The following is a 17,510-nucleotide window of genomic DNA, read 5'->3' as shown; positions in this document are numbered from 1 at the left end:
GCTCTGAGTAGACAGTACTGACTTTGATGGTCCAAGGGTCTGATTCAGTATAAGGCATCTTCATGTGTTCATGTGTGGTATGGGTACGTATGAAGATTTCTGTCCACATAGTTCAGCTTTCTGGGTTGTTTTTACACTGGCAAAGGCCAAACCTCCCAAGAGACCTAAATGTTGCTCATGTGGTTTATAAACCTGCCAGGAAGCAGAAGCACATGGGGAGGGAAGTCTTTACACTTATTTGAAACAGTGCAAAGCAACTGCAGAAACAGCCATAACTGACCTCAACCAGCATGAGATAAATCAAAGAGGCAGCAGTTTCTTAACCATACTGTTTCTTAACAAGTTCCTTAACCATACTGGGTAAGGAACTTGTAAAGGTCTTTGTGGTAAAAGTTTGCTATGCTTGTAACACCATAGTGGATATCTAACTTCTAAACCAGAAATGGTCCACTGGTGGCTCATAGGCTGGATCTTGACCCTGGAGCACTTTTATCTGGTCTTCCAACTCAGCCTAGCTTGAAAAATGAAACCTTGATATGGCTCATCTGACCACTTGGATCCATGCCACAGTGCCATTGAGACTAGACTACTGTAATGCACTGTACATTGGTCTCCCCTCAGAATCAATTTGGAAACTCCAGTTGATGCAGAATGCCGCAGCTCAGCTCTTATCATGAGCTAGGTGGAGCATACATATTACTCCCATTCTACAGTCACTCCACTGGTTGCCCATCAGTTACCAGGCTCAATTTAAAGTACTGGCTATCACATACAAAGCTCTTCATGGCTTTGGACGCTCGTATCTGCAAGATGATCTCTCCCCCTAGGCTGTCAGTACAGCTTAGCTCATCTGAGCAAGGCCTTCTGCAGGCATCAACTGCAAATGGGCAAAGTCAACAATGGCCTGTACATGTCCCTCCTCCTTTGTGATCCTCACCTTGTGGAATGGCCTTCCTGAGGTCAGGAAGGCTCCCACTCTCCTGGCTTTCCACAAACTATGCAAAACTGAATTATTCAAGAGGGCTTTTCTGTGCAGGCAATAGGATAGCACTGTTACAAAAGGCATCACAAAGTTACTTGGATAACTTATTGGGGACTGTGGTCTGTACTACTGTGTATAGTTTGCTGTGGGTTGGCTCCCATTGTGTACACGTGCATGATTTAATGCATCATGTTAACACTTATGCTTTGCTTCAGTTCTGTTTTTAGACTTCTCGTTGGATCTACAACCAAAATCCTATTTCATTCTTTAATGAATGTCCCATCCTGTTGATTGTATTGATTCTCTCTGTGTAATCCACCTTGAGCCCCAGTGAGAAAGGCGGACTATAAGTAATGTAAATAAATACATGCGTACATATTAAAATATGGTACAAAATCTGCTTGCACTTCCACTTGTGAGGCAAAGAAAGTAACAGAAAAATCTTGCTCATTGTACAAAAAGGGGACTGCAGCATCATATCATTCACATTCTGGGACAGTAGTAAACGCTGCCTCTTTCCCTTTGGAGAGATACTGCAAGAAGCATATGCATTCCTCAGTCCATAAATAGATGACATCTTCATCTCCCAGCATACCTTTGAAGGCCTTCCAGTATATTTGATTAGGGGTGCCAACTGACTGGAGGAAAAAAATGCTCTGCCCCTTTAATAGACGTTTAATAGGATGCTGTTTACCAGGTGATGTTATTTTCTCCGTATGGCAACCACATACTGTGGTACTAGCTTTAAAATAGGCCCAATCTACTGTTCTGACATCTGGAGCATGCAGTGGCCCCTGAGAACAAAGAAGTTGGCTATTCCTGTTCTAAGCCATCAACAGGGCCTTGATTCTATGAGATTTGCCTTCAATGTTCATGTTAACTCTCCTTGTATTTAATATTTCATTGCCCACAGCACCATCTGTGGCATTTTCTACTTCACTCTCAGTTTTTATCTAATTGGTTTTGGCAGAAGGTGCTGCAGTCCCAAGATAAAGAAGCTCTCCAGCTAAGTGTATCCTGGCTAGCCATACAGGATGCCGTGGCTTAGGAGCAGAACCAACACAGTTAGCCATGTGAGCACTAAGACAAATAAAAATAAGAGAAATTGTGCTGTTTATGAGAATACAAATATGGGGAGGGGCTGTGGCTCAGTGGTAGAGTATCTGCTTGGCATACAGAAGGCCCCAGGTTCATCCCTGGCATCTCCAGTTAAAGGGACTGGGCAAATAGGTGATGTGAAAGACCTCAAACTGAGACCCTGGAGAGCCACAGCCAGTCTGAGTAGACAATACTGACTTTGATGGACCAAGGGTCTGATTCAGTATAAAGCAGCTTCATGAGTTCATGTGTTCAATTCTAAAAAACCCAGGCCACTTAAATCTGTATGGATTTTACGGATGAGTAAAATTCAATCACCCCCCCCCCTACTCATCTCAGTCAAAGGTGTGTCTCCTCCAAAAGGTTTTGAAGGAACAGGTAATATTTCATATGAACAGGTCATATTAGAATCATTAGAAGCAGGCTTGTAACAAACTCGCCCACTCCTGCTGTCTGACTCAGCATCATTTACACATTTGACCACTTTAGTCATCTACTGACTACATCAGATGGTGCAATTTTCCTTCACAGAATGTAAATCAAACGCACAGAAGCAAAATCAAAACTCTCATAAATCAGGGCAGTTTCATGAAGGACAAATGTAACCTTTCCAGTAGCCCTTCTAGGGGCTCATCTGGGCATGTTGTGAATAGTTGTGATTTCCCAGTTCCAGAATACAAGTCATATATTTGCTCTTGCAGATAAGTGTCCTGAACAAGCAACAGATTTGTAAACAAATTTAATGGGGGAGGGGGGGCTTTGACTGCATGAGCTGCTGCTACACAAAAGACAGGCAGCTGCTGAAATCTATATTTCTCACTGGGGAAAATGCCCAGTTAAGCAAACGGTGCTCAAATGCAGGACATTATGCAAAAACAATTTGGGAAATGCAGCAGCCATAGCAATGCGAAAATTGCCTGGAGGTACGTGTTCTGAATATGCAATCACCATGTTTTGGGAAAGTGAAAATATCTGCAAAAAGTCAAAATGGGGGAAGTGTCATATATTTCTCTGCTCATCTTTTGCAAGAAACAATTTTCTTCAAACTGTTTCAGAACCACAGTCTTAACATTACACATTACACAATGTATTCTCATAAACAGCACCATCTCCCTTATTTTTATTTGTCTTAGTGCTCACATGGCTAACTTTGTTGGTTCTGCTCCTAAGCCACGGCATCCTGTTTGTCTCCACCCCCGCTCTTCTTCACTCCTCTCTCACTTGTCGCAGGAGAGCTAAGAAACTGAAAACATCTCTCTGTATGAAGGTGAAGCTCATTATGAGAATACAGTGCAGCAAGAAACCTAGTGATATCTGAAAGGAGTTTGTCTTGTAATGTACTGTTAAAGCAATGTACTGTTAAACTCTTGCAAGCTGATCTTAGAAAGTTTCTTAAATAAAACGAAATGTGAAAATATGCCTTCTTCAGCACCTATTTCTGAAATGGTACAGCTGAAACATAAGTTTACCACCAAAGGAGGTAGGCAGTAGACTCTTAATGAGCACTACATTGAGGCAAAATAACCTTGTGGTGGCGAATAATCATCTGAGTCGGTGTCACTTTCACTGCTGTCTTCCACCAGAAAGCTTGGGTAGTTCCAAGACATGCTAAGGATGCCATCAGATTCATGGAGGAGAACATGTGCCAGCATTCGTCCATGGCAATCCATGACAATAACCTGACCATCAGCAGTGCCAAATAGGACCTGGGAAAATCAGATAATGATGCAGTTAGCAAAAATGTGAAGATTTTTTAATCATTTTAAAAGATGCAAAATAGACAGCACTGACATTAATCAAGAAATCTTCCATCAATTAGATGCTAAAATGTCCATAGTCACAATAACTGCAAGATTATACAGAGCCACTTGCTCTCTTAAAATCTTCAGAGCAACTTGTGTTGGCTATTTCTTCCATTCAGCAGATCCGGACTTTTTGCCACAATCCAAGTCTTTTTGGTGGTAGTCCCAGTAAGCTGGAATGGCTTTCCCAAAAGGGCCCAGAAAGCCCCCTCCTTACTGTCCTACAGGAAATAATGTAAGACAGTGCTCTTTAGAAAAGATTTTGGGGTTGAGATGTTGGATCTTTTTGCTCTAAGCATGGTGCTGCATTTGTTCTGCTAATTTTTACGGCGGTTTTTATTGCAACGTTTACAGTGTTACTCTGAAGCCATGATGGTTTAAATGTGTTGATTATTTATTTTTGTATTTCATTTATACATGACTTTTCACCCCAATGGGCACCAAAGTGGCTAACCACATTCTCCATTTTATTCTCGCAACACCCCTTTGAGTTAGGTTAGACTGAGAGTGTGTGACTGGCCCAAGATCAATCACCCAGCAAGCTTCCACAGCAGAATCATCTCATACAAATGAACGGATGAATAAGACAAACTGAGCAGATACTGCAAACAATAACCCTCCACTGCATTCTCTCTTCTGATCAACAAAAACAGTGGTTGCCCTGCCACTGCTGTTTCTATCCATTACACTCACCACTGTGGCTTCTTCTTCCCTCCCATTTCTCCTGGCCTCTCCCATACAACTTGCTTATTTTTCATATTCCCAATCATCAACTAGTTCCCTGCTCCATACTAACCCCCAATCTGGGCCATGGTCTAGCTTTGGTTACAGTCCTTCTGTAGTCTTGGGTTCCGCATCCAGCCCTAAGTGCAGAGGGGGGGGGAAGTGTGAGTGCTCGCAGCAAGCTAGGCACAGGTCTCATGTCCATGTTCCCATGAATGTGACAGAGACTCAGAGCAAGGTCTGGACAACAAGTTTATTGGTCAGAAGAGCCATCCATCTCCCCCTTCACAGGGAGTTAATTCACTCCCTGCTTCGACCCCCTTGTACCTGCTCCTGATGAGCTTGCCATCTCTCCCCTGCTCCTCCTCATGAGTGCCTTCAAATCCTGCCCCAATAACTCTGGTTGCTCTGAATGCCACAGGAGTGTCCCCTCGCCTCTTGTCTGGTGCCACCCTTGCCAGCCCAACAGCATGCCCTCTGCACTCAGGGCCAGCTGTGTCCTGTGTTGTGGCTATTGAGCCAAACCTGTCCCACCTGTTTCACCCTCTCACCTCCTCACGTCCCATGCTTCTGGCCTACCAGAGAGGTCCATGTGTGCCCTGGCTAGCCACACTTCCTCCAAAACAGGCTAGGTTTTTATAGCCAGGGAATTTCTGACTTGCAGAGAGTTTTCAAACATGTGCTTTCTCTAGCTGCAGCTTCACTAAGCATTGAGATGCTTCTGAATGTGTAGTTTGGCTCTTAGATCTGACATGGCTCATGATTACTTACTAAAGTGACAATGTCATCAGATCTCAAACAGATAGTACCCTGACTGCAAAACATTTAGCACAATGGACACAAGATAACCAGCAAGTTACAGACAGAATTATGAGGATGATGATATGCTTGAACATCAATGAGTAACCAACAATCTAAGGACAAGTAGAAGTATGTCCCCCCAGCAAAGGTGATAAAAGTCAATGTGAATCAGTCAGCTGGAATGACAACCTTGTAGCCCAGATAGGAAAACAATGTTACAAGTTCAACAACAGTAAAGAAATGAAAGTTTCCACCCACAATATCAAACACAGAAGAGATGAACCAAGGCTTTAACGTTGTTTAAAATAGCAGTTAGCAGACAACCAAGGGGCACCGTCAAGGATAAGAGACTGTTAACTGAAGTATTTCCCCCTTGAGCATGTTCTGTTCTCTGATGTACTGGACAAGCTATAGCTTTCGCATTTGGATGGATTTTAGAAGATATGCATCAAATGAGGGCTCTTCTGACGGTGAGGGCTGTTCGACGGTGGAATGTGCTGCCTCGGAGGGTGGTGCTTAAAGACCTCCCCGTCTTTGGAGGTCTTTAAGCAGAGGCTGGATGGCCATCTGTCAGGAGTGCTTTGATTGTGGGATCCTGCATGGCGAGCGGAGGGTTGTGGACACGGGATGTGGTTGTTAATTTCCTGCATTGTGCAGGGGGTTGGACTAGATGACCCTGGTGGTCCCTTCCAACTCTATGATTCTATGAAATCCAGGAGATGGCATTAACAATCTCACTCCAAGAACAGTAAACCTCCCCTTTGATCTTGTGGTGTAGTGGATAAGAGCGGTGATTTGGAGCGCTGGAGTCTGATCTGGAGAACTGGGTTTGAGTCCCTACTCCTCCACATGAGTGGCGGAGGCCAATCTTGTGAACTGGATTTGTTTCCCCACTCCTACACACGAAGCCAGCTGGGTGACCTTGGGCTAGTCACAGCTGTCTTCGAGCTCTCTCAGCCTCACCTACCTCACAGGGTGTCTGTTGTGGGGAGGGGCAGGGAATGTGATTGTAAGCCGGTTTAATTCTCCCTTAAGTGGCAGAGAAAGTCGGCATATAAAAACCAACTCTTCTTTGTCTGCTCACACACACTTCTGATGTGGTTCTACTGAAATCAATGGGCTTTCTTTCACATGAACATGTTTAGGACTGCATCACTGAAGTTCATTTACAAATGCTCAGTTTGAGACTTGAATATATTCAAGAGGTTTGCACAGTCTATGTAAGGAAATGAAAAAGACAGTTGTAGGCAGTGCCATAGTGGGTGGGGTCAAACGCTGACAAAAGGTTTGCCTCCAGGTGCCCCTTCACTGCTGGACCCCGAGCTTCCGAGGAAAAGGCATTTTTCACATAACTTTTCTGTATTTTCAGGTATTTTTTTAAAATCAGCACCCATGTAAGCGTAGCTCCCAATGGACTCTTTCTATTTGCAGGAGAACTGTAGATTTGGAAGGCAGCAGATAGGCTCCTTCCTAAGCTACTGTCATTCATATCTCCTTGTATTTTCCTCTCTTCGCCTTGTGGTGACAATTTGTAGCAGTGCATCCCCAGAATTTATCTCTGGTTCTCTTTGGTGGTTCTTTTTGGGAGATGGTGCTCTTCCAGTCAAACAAGAGGAATCCATTGGAGAAATGGATGTCTGGTGCCACCCAGCCTATGAACAGGTTTTTAGGCCATTGGGGGGTGGGGCAGAGGCATTCAAGAGATATTTTATAGACTGATTGATGTTCACCTGGTTTACTGGAAGATTTAGAAAATGATCTATTCTATTTGATATGATGATTTTTAAAAATTAGGATTTTTAGTTTTAGCTGCCTTGAGTAATTTTGGGAATGCAGAATAAAATATATAGCAATTTTGGTCCTAAGAACATGATGGGAGATAATGGAATTTGTGGCATAAGGGTGCTTCTGACATGTTCTGGGTGCTAAATACATGTTCATTTTTAATACGGAATAAGAGATGTCAATTTTAATCAAGGAATTTTATTTTGCATTGTGGGTTTTACAGTTTTAACAATGCATTAACAGTTTGCCATATTAATGTTTTCCTTGTAAGATGGCTTGGTGATAAAAGGACAAAGTATCAGAAAGGCACAGACGGTTTGGCTCTCATGGGTATTATTCTCACAACATGTTTTGGTAAGACTGTACATATCACAAGAATTGGGAGCTGCCATAACAAAGTGATTAAGCACTTCAGCTGTGGGTTAGAAGTCCATTCTAATCTGATGCCTCAAGCCTCAAAATCCCATCAAAATGTCTACTAAAAGAAAGATAATAATTAGTCACAACCAAAACTATTTTAAAGTTATGTTACTGAGCTAAAGAAGAAGGGGCTGTGGCTCAGTGGTAGATCTGCTTGGCATGCAGAGGGTCCCAGGTTCAGTCCCCGGCATCTCCAGCTAAAGAGACTAGGCAAGCAGGTGATGTGAAAGAACTCTGCCTGAGACCCTGGAGAGCCGCTGCCGGTCAGAGTAGACAGTACTGACTTTGATGGACCAAGGGTCTGATTCAGTATAAGGCAGCTTCATATGTTCTTATGTTCAAGAAGAGCTGGTTTTTATACCCCCATTTTCTCTAAGGAGTCTCAAACCTGCTTACAATCGCCTTCCCATCCTCTCTCCACAACAGACACCTTGTGAGGAAGGTGGGGATGAGAGAGTTCTGAGGGAACTGTGACTAGGCCAAGGTCACCTAGAAGGCTTCATGTGGAGGAGTGGGGAAACAAACCCGGTTCATCAGATTAGAGTCTGCCGCTCATTTGGAGCAGTGGGCAATCAAACCCAGCTATCCAGATTAGTGTCTGTCACTCTTAACCACTACACCATGCTGTATCCAAAAACTGATGATGATTTTAAAGTATGTCCTCCTACTGTTGACTGCAATGTCAGTAACCTTCAGAAATCTTCTCAAAAGCTACAGTGTTTTGAAGGTGTTAACAGAGTGGTTCTTAACCTTTAATCCTCTGCTATCCCCAAGTATACAACGTTAATCAAAGGCCCTTTTTGTTGCCTTTCCCACCAACCATGGCAGCTTAAACTGGATGACAAAGAAAACCTGACCTACAGGTAACTGGTAAATGTTTTTAAAAGACAAGTAAAGCACAGCTACAGAACTTTCCCTCCAAATAATTTCCTACTTATGAAGTTAACTGTAAAATGATTGCCAAAAAAAGAATGCCTTACAATTTCTTACCGACGGCAGACAGCACATAGGCCCTCCTCAAACCCATGAGGAGGGGGTTCCATAATCCTGCCATTGAAAAAGGAAGAGTCCTTACCATGGCCAGATCCCTCAAAAGGAGGGCTCAACCAGGAGGAGGTCTTGGGAGAATGGAGCATTGTTTACTCACCGTGGATGCTCCTTCTCTCCTGAGGTGAAGGCGTCTTGATTTGTGGGTTATTTCCTTCCATCATTGGGTAGGAAGGACCAATTCTTTTGACTTCCTGTCTCCCCTTGGTGGGAAATAGCCTGCAAAACCTCAGTTATAGTCTTGCCTGGCTATCAACAACAGGAATGAAGCTCCTTGATAAAAAAACATGCAAACATAATTGACGACAACAACCACAGTAACAAGACCAAGGAGGACTGAACTGGTTGAAAATGGTCATCTCGGGAACCTAACTCGAACATTTCCCGGAACCTTGACCTTAACATTTCCGCCTTAACTAAGAATTCTAACCTGTGCCGGGTGAGCAAGACGCCTTCGCCTCAGGAGAGAAGGAGCATTCACGGCGAGTAAACAATGCTCCATTCTCCTACTGAGGCTCCAGCGCCTTGATTTGTGGGACCTCCAAGAGCTCCCAACTGGGTGGGTAGAACACCCTATTCCACCACGTGCTGAAGAACTCTACGGCCAAAGGCCGCTTGAGCCAATGCCCACGTGTTAACCCTATAATGTTTAACGAAGGTAGAAATAGATGCCCAGGTAGCAGCTTTGCAAATTTCTTCAACCGGGGCCTGTCTATCGAAGGCCGCTGATGAGGCCGCGCTACGCAGGGAGTGAGCAGTTATTCCCTGTGGTGCTATAACTCCCAAGGCCTTATATGCCTGTATGATGCAGAGTCTAAGGGTATGACTAATAGATGCTGCCGACATCCTTTTGCCCTTACTGGGATTGCTGATACCAATAAACATATAATCAGTCTGACGGATGTCAGCGGTTCTGTCTATGTATATATGTAGAGCCCTACGTAAATCTAAGGTATGCCAGGCCCGTTCCTTTGATCCTGATGGCTTAGGACAAAAGGAAGGTAGGTTGATTTCCTGCGACCTGTGAAAGGGAGAACTTATCTTTGGAGTAAAGGTAGGGTCTGGTATCATAACCACTTTGTCCTTATGGAAGGTACATAAACCTTCATGAATGGACAGAGCTCTGATTTCGGAAACCCGTCGCGCAGACGTGATTGCAATCAGGAAAAGGACCTTCATCTGAAGGAACTTCATGTCTATGTTACGTAAGGGCTCGAAGGGAGCCTTTGTGAGGGCTCTAAGGACCAAATTGAGGTTCCATGAGGGAAAACGGTGTATAACCGGTGGTTGAGTCTGAGAGACACCCTTTAAAAAGGAGATGACGTGCTGGTGCCTGGAAATAGGTACCCCATCCAGTTCTGGAATAACTGTGGCCATCGCTCCTTAAGGTCGAGGCTGAGAGTTTAAGCTGTAGGCCTTCCTGTAAAAAATCAAGTACCCTCTGAATGCCCGGACAGAGTGGGTCTACCTTCTTCCGTCTGGCCCATCGGACAAATGCTTTCCACGACGCATTGTATATGGTCGAGTGGAGGGTCTGCGAGCCTCTAAGATGGTGTTCACTACCTCCTTTGAGTAGCCCCTATCTAGGAGAGATTGCCGCTCAAGCACCAAGCGGTCAAGGAGAACCAGTGAGGATCTGAATGTACCAGTGGCCCCTGGCGCAATGTTCCCCAATGGGTTGGAATAGCCCAAGGTTCCTGGCACGACATCTGACAAAGAGCCGCGAACCAAGGCCGGCGTGGCCAGCAGGGGGCCACCAAGATGACTTCGGCCTGTTCTTGCCTGATCTTCCTTAGAACCTTGGGAAGAATGGGCAGCGGGGGAAAGCGTACAGAAGTCCCCGGGGCCAAGGACTCAGAAGGGCGTCTATGCCCTCTGCTGCCGGGTGGTAAAACCTTGAGAAAAACCTTTCTACTCTGCAATTTTCTGCGGAGGCGAACAAGGGAGCTCCGAAGACGGTTGTAATCTGAGAGATTCTTCAGAGTAGGCTGGACCAGCTGGTAGTCCGAAACTGAAAGGAGTTCATCCTCCCTCTCCTCTGAGGCGTTTGCCATAGGAATCTCTGGGATTTACACCGGGGCTCCAACTATTCACTCAATCTCACGAGGGAAACGAGGGAGGGCAAGGAGGGAGGGAGGGAGGGAACACCCAAACAGTAGGATATTACATACAAACAGACAAAAAACACAAATCGATAAGGAGCTACAGTAGAAAACCTCAAAGGCTAACTTTAAGCTAACCAAGCACAGAGCTGCGTACCCTTCCGAGGCAGGACGGAACTGAGGTTTTGCAGGCTATTTCCCACCAAGGGGAGACAGGAAGTCAAAAGAATTGGTCCTGCCTACCCGATGATGGAAAGAAATAACCCACAAATCAAGACGCTGGAGCCTCAGTAGGAGAATGTGACGTACACAGGCTTCTAACAAGTTGTGTGTTTTTTTAAGGACATAAAAACAACACTCCAGACGAGACTCAATTATTTCTATAGACATATTTAGGATATATGTATATGATTCAACGATATAAGGCATACATTCAATTAAAAACTTGTGCCTGATGGCTATCAGGCAATTCCTTAATTGTAGGTTTGCTTTCTGTTTGCTGGGTGCCAGTTTTGAAGAACGTGGAAGAAAAATCTAAGATCTGAGGTTTCATCTTCAGGACACAGTGAGCAGTATAAAAACGCCTCCACTGGCTATCACTTGCCATTGCAAGACAGGAGGAGGATTGGCCATTAGTTAATACAAAGAAATAATTTCAGGGTTGCCCCTTGTATTTAGACATATCTGTAGGGCAAAAGGCATATAGGCTACACAAACATTTTAAATTTTATTCTTAGGTATCATATAGATTCTCTTTACTTGCAACAATGTGTCTTTATGTTCCAAAAACTAATTAGCATTATTTTATCTTCTTTTTTGACTTAAAATTAATTTATTCTGACACATTCCAAGAGCCAGTGGGATGTAGTAGTTAGCATTCACAGGGTCCAAGCCAATAAGTGGATTTTCGATAACTGCACTGTAATCTACAGCTTTGAGAACTTGAAAATTACAACAGTTACAGTGCGGTAGAGTTACCTGCTCTCTTGCTACTTCACGTCTAACGGTGTAGGGAGGGAGGGAGGATGAGGGCAGTAAGTTACTCTTGTTGCAAACCCCTTTGTATTTCCACTAAAAATTCAGTTGTTATAAGGACCTGAACTTTAAAGATATTGTATCAAATGTATATAAAACAAAGGCCTTAGTATAATCAGGTCTCAGGAGCCAAGCAGGGTCAGTACCTGGATGGGAGACCACCAAGGAAGACGAAGACAAAGAAGAAGAGCTGGGTTTTATTTGCCGACTTTCTCTACCACTTAAGGAAGACTCAAATCGGCTTACAATCACATTCCCTCCCACTCCCCACAACAGACACCCTGTGAGGTAGGTGAGGCTGAGAGAGCTCGAAGAGCTGTGACTAGCCCAAGGTCACCCAGCTGGCTTCATGTGTAGGAGTGGGGAAACAAATCCAGTTCACCAGATTAGCTTCCGCAGCTCATGTGGAGGAGTGGGGACTCAAACCTGGTTCTCCAGATCAGAGTCCACAGCTCCAAACCACAGGTGGAGTCTGATCTGGAGAACCGGGTTTGCTTAATTACTTGCCTTGAAAATCCTATGGAGTCACCTTAAGTCGGCTGTGACTTGACGGCACTTTACACACACAGTTCTGTTTAAAATAATCAGTTAAGAGAGAGAAAAAGGCCAATCCTTAGATGACCCTAATTTCTTTTTATACGGAATCTATTAATTGTTTTACAGAGACTCATAAACACCAGGCAGCTGAGCAAGAAACCAGGAGTTGGGATCTGTTTCCATAATTTATACAGAATCTCGCTAAAATATGTTCAAATATTCTAAATTTAGTAAGAAAACCATGTGTCTGGTCCAAAAGGAGTAGCAATGAAATATGAAACATTCATAAAGCTCTTAGCGTGAGCAACCAGAGTTCTTTAATTTTAAATGACAAGACAAACAAGAAAACTTCAAGTAGGTCTAAAAATAGTCCAAAATATTATATGGTAGGATGTTTTGTTTTTATTAGAAGACAATCACCAATGTCTATGAGCTCAAATCCTCTTGCTGCACAAATTTTCTGGATCGCAGAGATACTGGTTCTGCTGCAACAGTTGCATATGCAATTTAACCACGGTCTCCAATCCACATAGTTCCAACGTACTCTCTACGTTTAATTATTCTCTCTAATTCACAGCACATTCTAAACGCAACTTTTGTGTGACCATCCTTGTTAGAAATGTCATCAGGTGTGCCTTGCCCCCCTCACATTCTATCTGTAGGAGGCAGTTGAAGATGGTTTTATTTAGGACTGCATTTGGCTAATTTAGTTTTTTTTAATATTTATTGGCAGTCCTAATTGTGGTTTTAAATTGTAGCCTTCTCTGTATTTTTTACCGTTGTTGTTTTATTTCATTGGAAGCTGCCTGGAGTTCTGCAAGGGAGTAAGATGGTTAATAAATGTTTTATATAAATAAAGAAATATTCAGCACATTGGGGTACAGAATATATTTTAAACCTCCACTCACAAAAAGATGTTATGTGGGAAGAGGAAAACCAGTATTTCATGGAGTTTTTCACAGAAAAACTGTGAAAGTAGGTCTAAGCCACTACATGGAACCTGAGAGGGTCTGATTGGTCCTTAGAGGGCAATAACCTTCAAACAGCTAGCTTCTCAATATTGTCTGATGTTGCTACTCACAGCTGAACCCTAGCTTAGCTATTTTAAGGGCTCTGATGAGGACTGGGGGAGGCTCCCATTAAGGATAATGAAAGGATAATAGAGTATTTTTCTGCATATAAATTGATGAACAACACAAGGATGTAATCTTCTGTACATGGGATTAAAATATACAATTCCAGGTAGTGCAGCCAGCATCCCGTAAGGTTGCCAGCTCTGGTTAGGGAAATTCCTGGCGATTTGGGGAATTGAGCCTAGGGAGGATGGGGTTAGGGGAGGGGAGGGGCCTCAGTCGGGTACACTAAAGAGTCCATCCTCCAAAACAGCCATTTATTTCAGGGAACTGATCTCTGTCATCTGGAGGTCAGTCGTCACTCCAGGAGACCTCCAGGCCCCACCAGGAGGTTGGCAACCCTACATCCCAATAACATTTCTTATGAGATCAATGGGTTTGGTACATAGCCTGATTATGTTCTTACAAACTACTGAAATTGACATGTGCTGCCTCTGTACTTTGGACCTCGCCCAGTCCCCGTCTCTTTAAGGTGGCAAACCACGTTCTGCCTGAAATAGTTTTCAGCCAGGGATTGGTTTGACCAAGTGGCAGTTGTACTTTCTTCATCTCCGTAGCTCAGTTTTGCAGTCGTCTATAATGCAGTGCAGTAGTATCAGCAGAACACAGAAAGGGGGCATACTAAAAGTGTTAGGCTATGCAATACGAATATAAAGAACAATATACTAAAAAGTGTTAGGCTATGCAGTAAGAATGTAAAGAAACAAATGTTTCTGTGGGTCCAAAGGATTTCAGCCCACAGAGTGTGATTTTCCTACCTCTCCCCTCCTGCAAAAGCCTGAAACACCCCTGAATACTGCTGCAAGAGGGGGAGGAGGATAGGGCTACTAGTCAAAATGGCTATCCATGGCTACTAGTCAAAATGAATACTGGTCATGCCATGATCAGAGGAGCATGCCTATTATAGTTACTGTGGAACACAGGCAGGATGCTGCTGCAGTCGTCTTGTTTGTGGGCTTCCTAGAGGCTCCTGGTTGGCCACTGTATGAACAGACTGCTGGACTTGATGGGCCTTGGTCTGATCCAGCAGGCTTTTCTTATGTTCTTATGAGGAGGGGAAATTGTGCCTTGCTGGTAGAAATCCTTGAGTTTAGATCCAAGTCTAAATACTTTCCCTTTAATATTTAGCAGCAGAAGCTGCAGTGAACTCTCAGTAAATTAACTTGAGGTAAAAATGGGAGCTAGCAGAGAAGAACTGCTATGATTTTAACCACAAAATTTCATATTTCATAAAATACACTGTCATGAGCGCAAGTTAGGAATTAAACAGTACAGCCAGGAGCCAGCAGGTCTTTGTTTTGATCCTTGTTCTCATATTTAATTATAGCCCAATTGTCCACTAAAATGAATGAGAATCAGCTTTACAACGAAATTTGAATTGGTTCATCCCAGAGAGACTTTTTAAGTACAGGAAGTAATCTCTCTTTCTCTTTTCCCTCAGCATCAAAGTGAGAAGCTGAGAAGGTGCATCTTAGCAAGAGTGGCATGAAGATAATTAATTCTCTCTTCAAAGCAGTATGAGATCCTCAGAGAACACTAAATGTTGTGCCAGTATCGTACTTCATTAACTTCTTCAAATCATTCACTATGGACAGATGAGCTTGATATGGATTGACTGATTTCTAAATGCATACAATTGCATCTTGAATTAGGGGTCAGGAGTCCACAAATGCACCGGCCAGCAGCTCATCTCTGACTTTGCACAGGGATTTGGAAGCACACAGAAGCAGCAAGACTTCTCGCTCCTTCCAAGCGTCTCAGGAGCCCGGCACAACTTGCCGATTAGAGAACCCTCATTCTTCTCCCAAGCTTTGGGCAAAGTCAGCTAGGCTCGTCAGTGAGATCACACTGGGCTTCTTCCTTTTCTTGAGTGCCTCTGAAAACACAGCACAATGTTAAACTCCAACCCCAATGCTAAACTGGGGAGGTGCAGAGCACAGGGTCAGAGGGGATCACAAATTTTGGCTTGCTGCATATTGTCAGAGTTAATATATATAAACTAGAATCTCATGGTGTTTTCACAGAGCAACTTTAAAAACAGGACAACATCACCCTTTCTTCATCTGAGAGCTGAAACAAAGCTATAAAGATTACAGAACATCATGTATCATTTTAGTATCTTAATGACGAAGTAGTTCAAAGAAAATAAGGACCTAACAATGAATACAGACAATTGCATTCAAATTGCCTTTCACAATGGGGAGCTACACATAATGAGGCAGACAGAGGCTCCCAAGCCCATATGTGCCTGCGGGGTAAGAGCCCCATGGCACAGAGTGGAAAGCTGCAGTACTGCAGTCAAAAGCTCTGCTCATGACCTGAGTTTGATCCCGATGGAAGTTGGTTTCAGGTAGCCGGCTCAAGGTTGACTCAGCCTTCCATCCTTCCGAGGTCGGTCAAATGAGGACCCAGATTGCTGGGGATAAAGGGAAGATGACTGGGGAAGGCACTAGCAAACCACCCTGTACATAAAGTCTTCCTAGTAAACATCGGGATGTGATGTCACCCCATGGATCAGGAATGACCCAGTGCTTTGCACAGGGGGACCTTTACCTTTACCTTTTAACTCTAACCAAGGGGCATTTGCAGGGGACAGCTGGCAGGTTAGATTGAAAGGTGGTGCTTAGTGAACCTCTCCTGCCTGCTGCTTCTCCCTGCAAACCTTCCTTCCTCCCCTGACAGTGTTCTCCTTTTTTCCTCAGGGGGATCGGGGAAAACAGCTTGGGATAAAGATTGTAGAGCCAGAACTGAGAAGCACGAAAAGCATGAAACACTTCCACTCCTGTCTTCCAATTTCCCCCTGTAAATGCCCCTACACAGAGATTCAAATTACTGTTAACCTAAAAATACATTTTTGAGAAACACTTGTTTGCTCTGGTAGCATGAAGACCCAAGGTTAAAGTTTTACAATATATAAGGATACTGCATTAATTTGCTGATATTTAACAGAATGCTTTTCAATACGCACAGTTTTAAAGTACTGAATTTATTCTGTGTGTGTGATGAGGCTATAAAATTGGAGACCAAACTACTGGAAAGAAGAAGGATGACGGAAGTTGTCTGGCTCACCTGTACTACTACTGCAAATCCAACCTCATTCACAGGAGTAGTAGAAAATGTTACTATGCTGAGGTCTGGATTGTGATAACTTTATTTAAAAAAAAAAAAAAAAAAAACCACACACTGTATCTACTTGGCTGCATATGTCCACAGATGAAGGTGCTCTAGTTTCCCGGCATTCCAGGTTTGATAAGCAGAGAGGTACAGGGGGGACCCAACCATATAGGTAAACTAGGCAGCAGCCTACCACTCCAGGCTTAAAAAAAAAAAAGGTAAAGGTCCCCTGTGCAAGCACCAGGTCATTCCTGACCCATGGGGTGACATCACATCACAATGTTTCCTAGGCAGACTTTGTTTGCGGGGTGGTTTGCCAGCGCCTTCCCCAGTCATCTTCCCTTTACCCCCAGCAAGCTGGGTACTCATTTTACCGACCTCGGAAGGATAGAAGGCTGAGTCAACCTCGAGCCAGCTACCTGAAACCAACTTCCGTTGGGATCGAACTCAGGTCATGAGCAGAGCTTGGGACTGCAGTACTGCAGCTTACCACTCTGTGCCACGGGGCTCTTTTTAAGGGGTGCAAAATTAGATGGAAATGAATTTATTTTCTCGGTTTAAAAATATAATAATACAGGTATGTTGATATCTTTTTTTTTTTACGTTGTCTATAATGAATGGCAAGGGGTACAGTCATACTTCATGTAAGGCATCAAAAACCCTTAGGCTGGAACTGGAGAGATGTTAATCCTAGGATATTTTACAGAGAGGAGCAGTGTTTGTTTTAGAGTATCATTACCTGTTGATCATCTGGAGTCCATATGCCACAGGTGATCTGACTTTCCAAGTTAATTTCTGAAGACCAGTGCCTCTGTCCACTGACTGATCCAACTAGTACAAATCCATCTCTATAGGAGATAAGCGCTTGAGTTCCATCATGGCTCCATGTGAAGTCACTCACCTTAATATACATACAGGTAGAAGTTTAGAC

General features: G+C 43.7%; 1 protein-coding gene across 1 annotated transcript in view; it reads right to left on the bottom strand.

The window, feature by feature from the left end:
* TULP4 (TUB like protein 4) overlaps positions 1-17,510 on the bottom strand; it is a 91,902-nt gene that overhangs the window by 17,775 nt on the left and 56,617 nt on the right. The window contains exons 3-4 of the mRNA XM_056853599.1: positions 17,319-17,480; positions 3,606-3,786 (exon numbers count right to left, since the gene is read on the bottom strand). Of these exons, the coding sequence (XP_056709577.1) occupies positions 3,606-3,786; positions 17,319-17,480 (343 nt within the window). The remainder of the gene's footprint in view (positions 1-3,605; positions 3,787-17,318; positions 17,481-17,510) is intronic.

Source organism: Euleptes europaea, chromosome 7 (genome assembly GCF_029931775.1).
Source record: "Euleptes europaea isolate rEulEur1 chromosome 7, rEulEur1.hap1, whole genome shotgun sequence".
NCBI classification, from domain to species: domain Eukaryota; kingdom Metazoa; phylum Chordata; class Lepidosauria; order Squamata; family Sphaerodactylidae; genus Euleptes; species Euleptes europaea.
The sequence above is the reverse complement of the archived record's forward strand: the minus strand, read 5'-3'. Positions and strand labels throughout refer to the sequence as shown.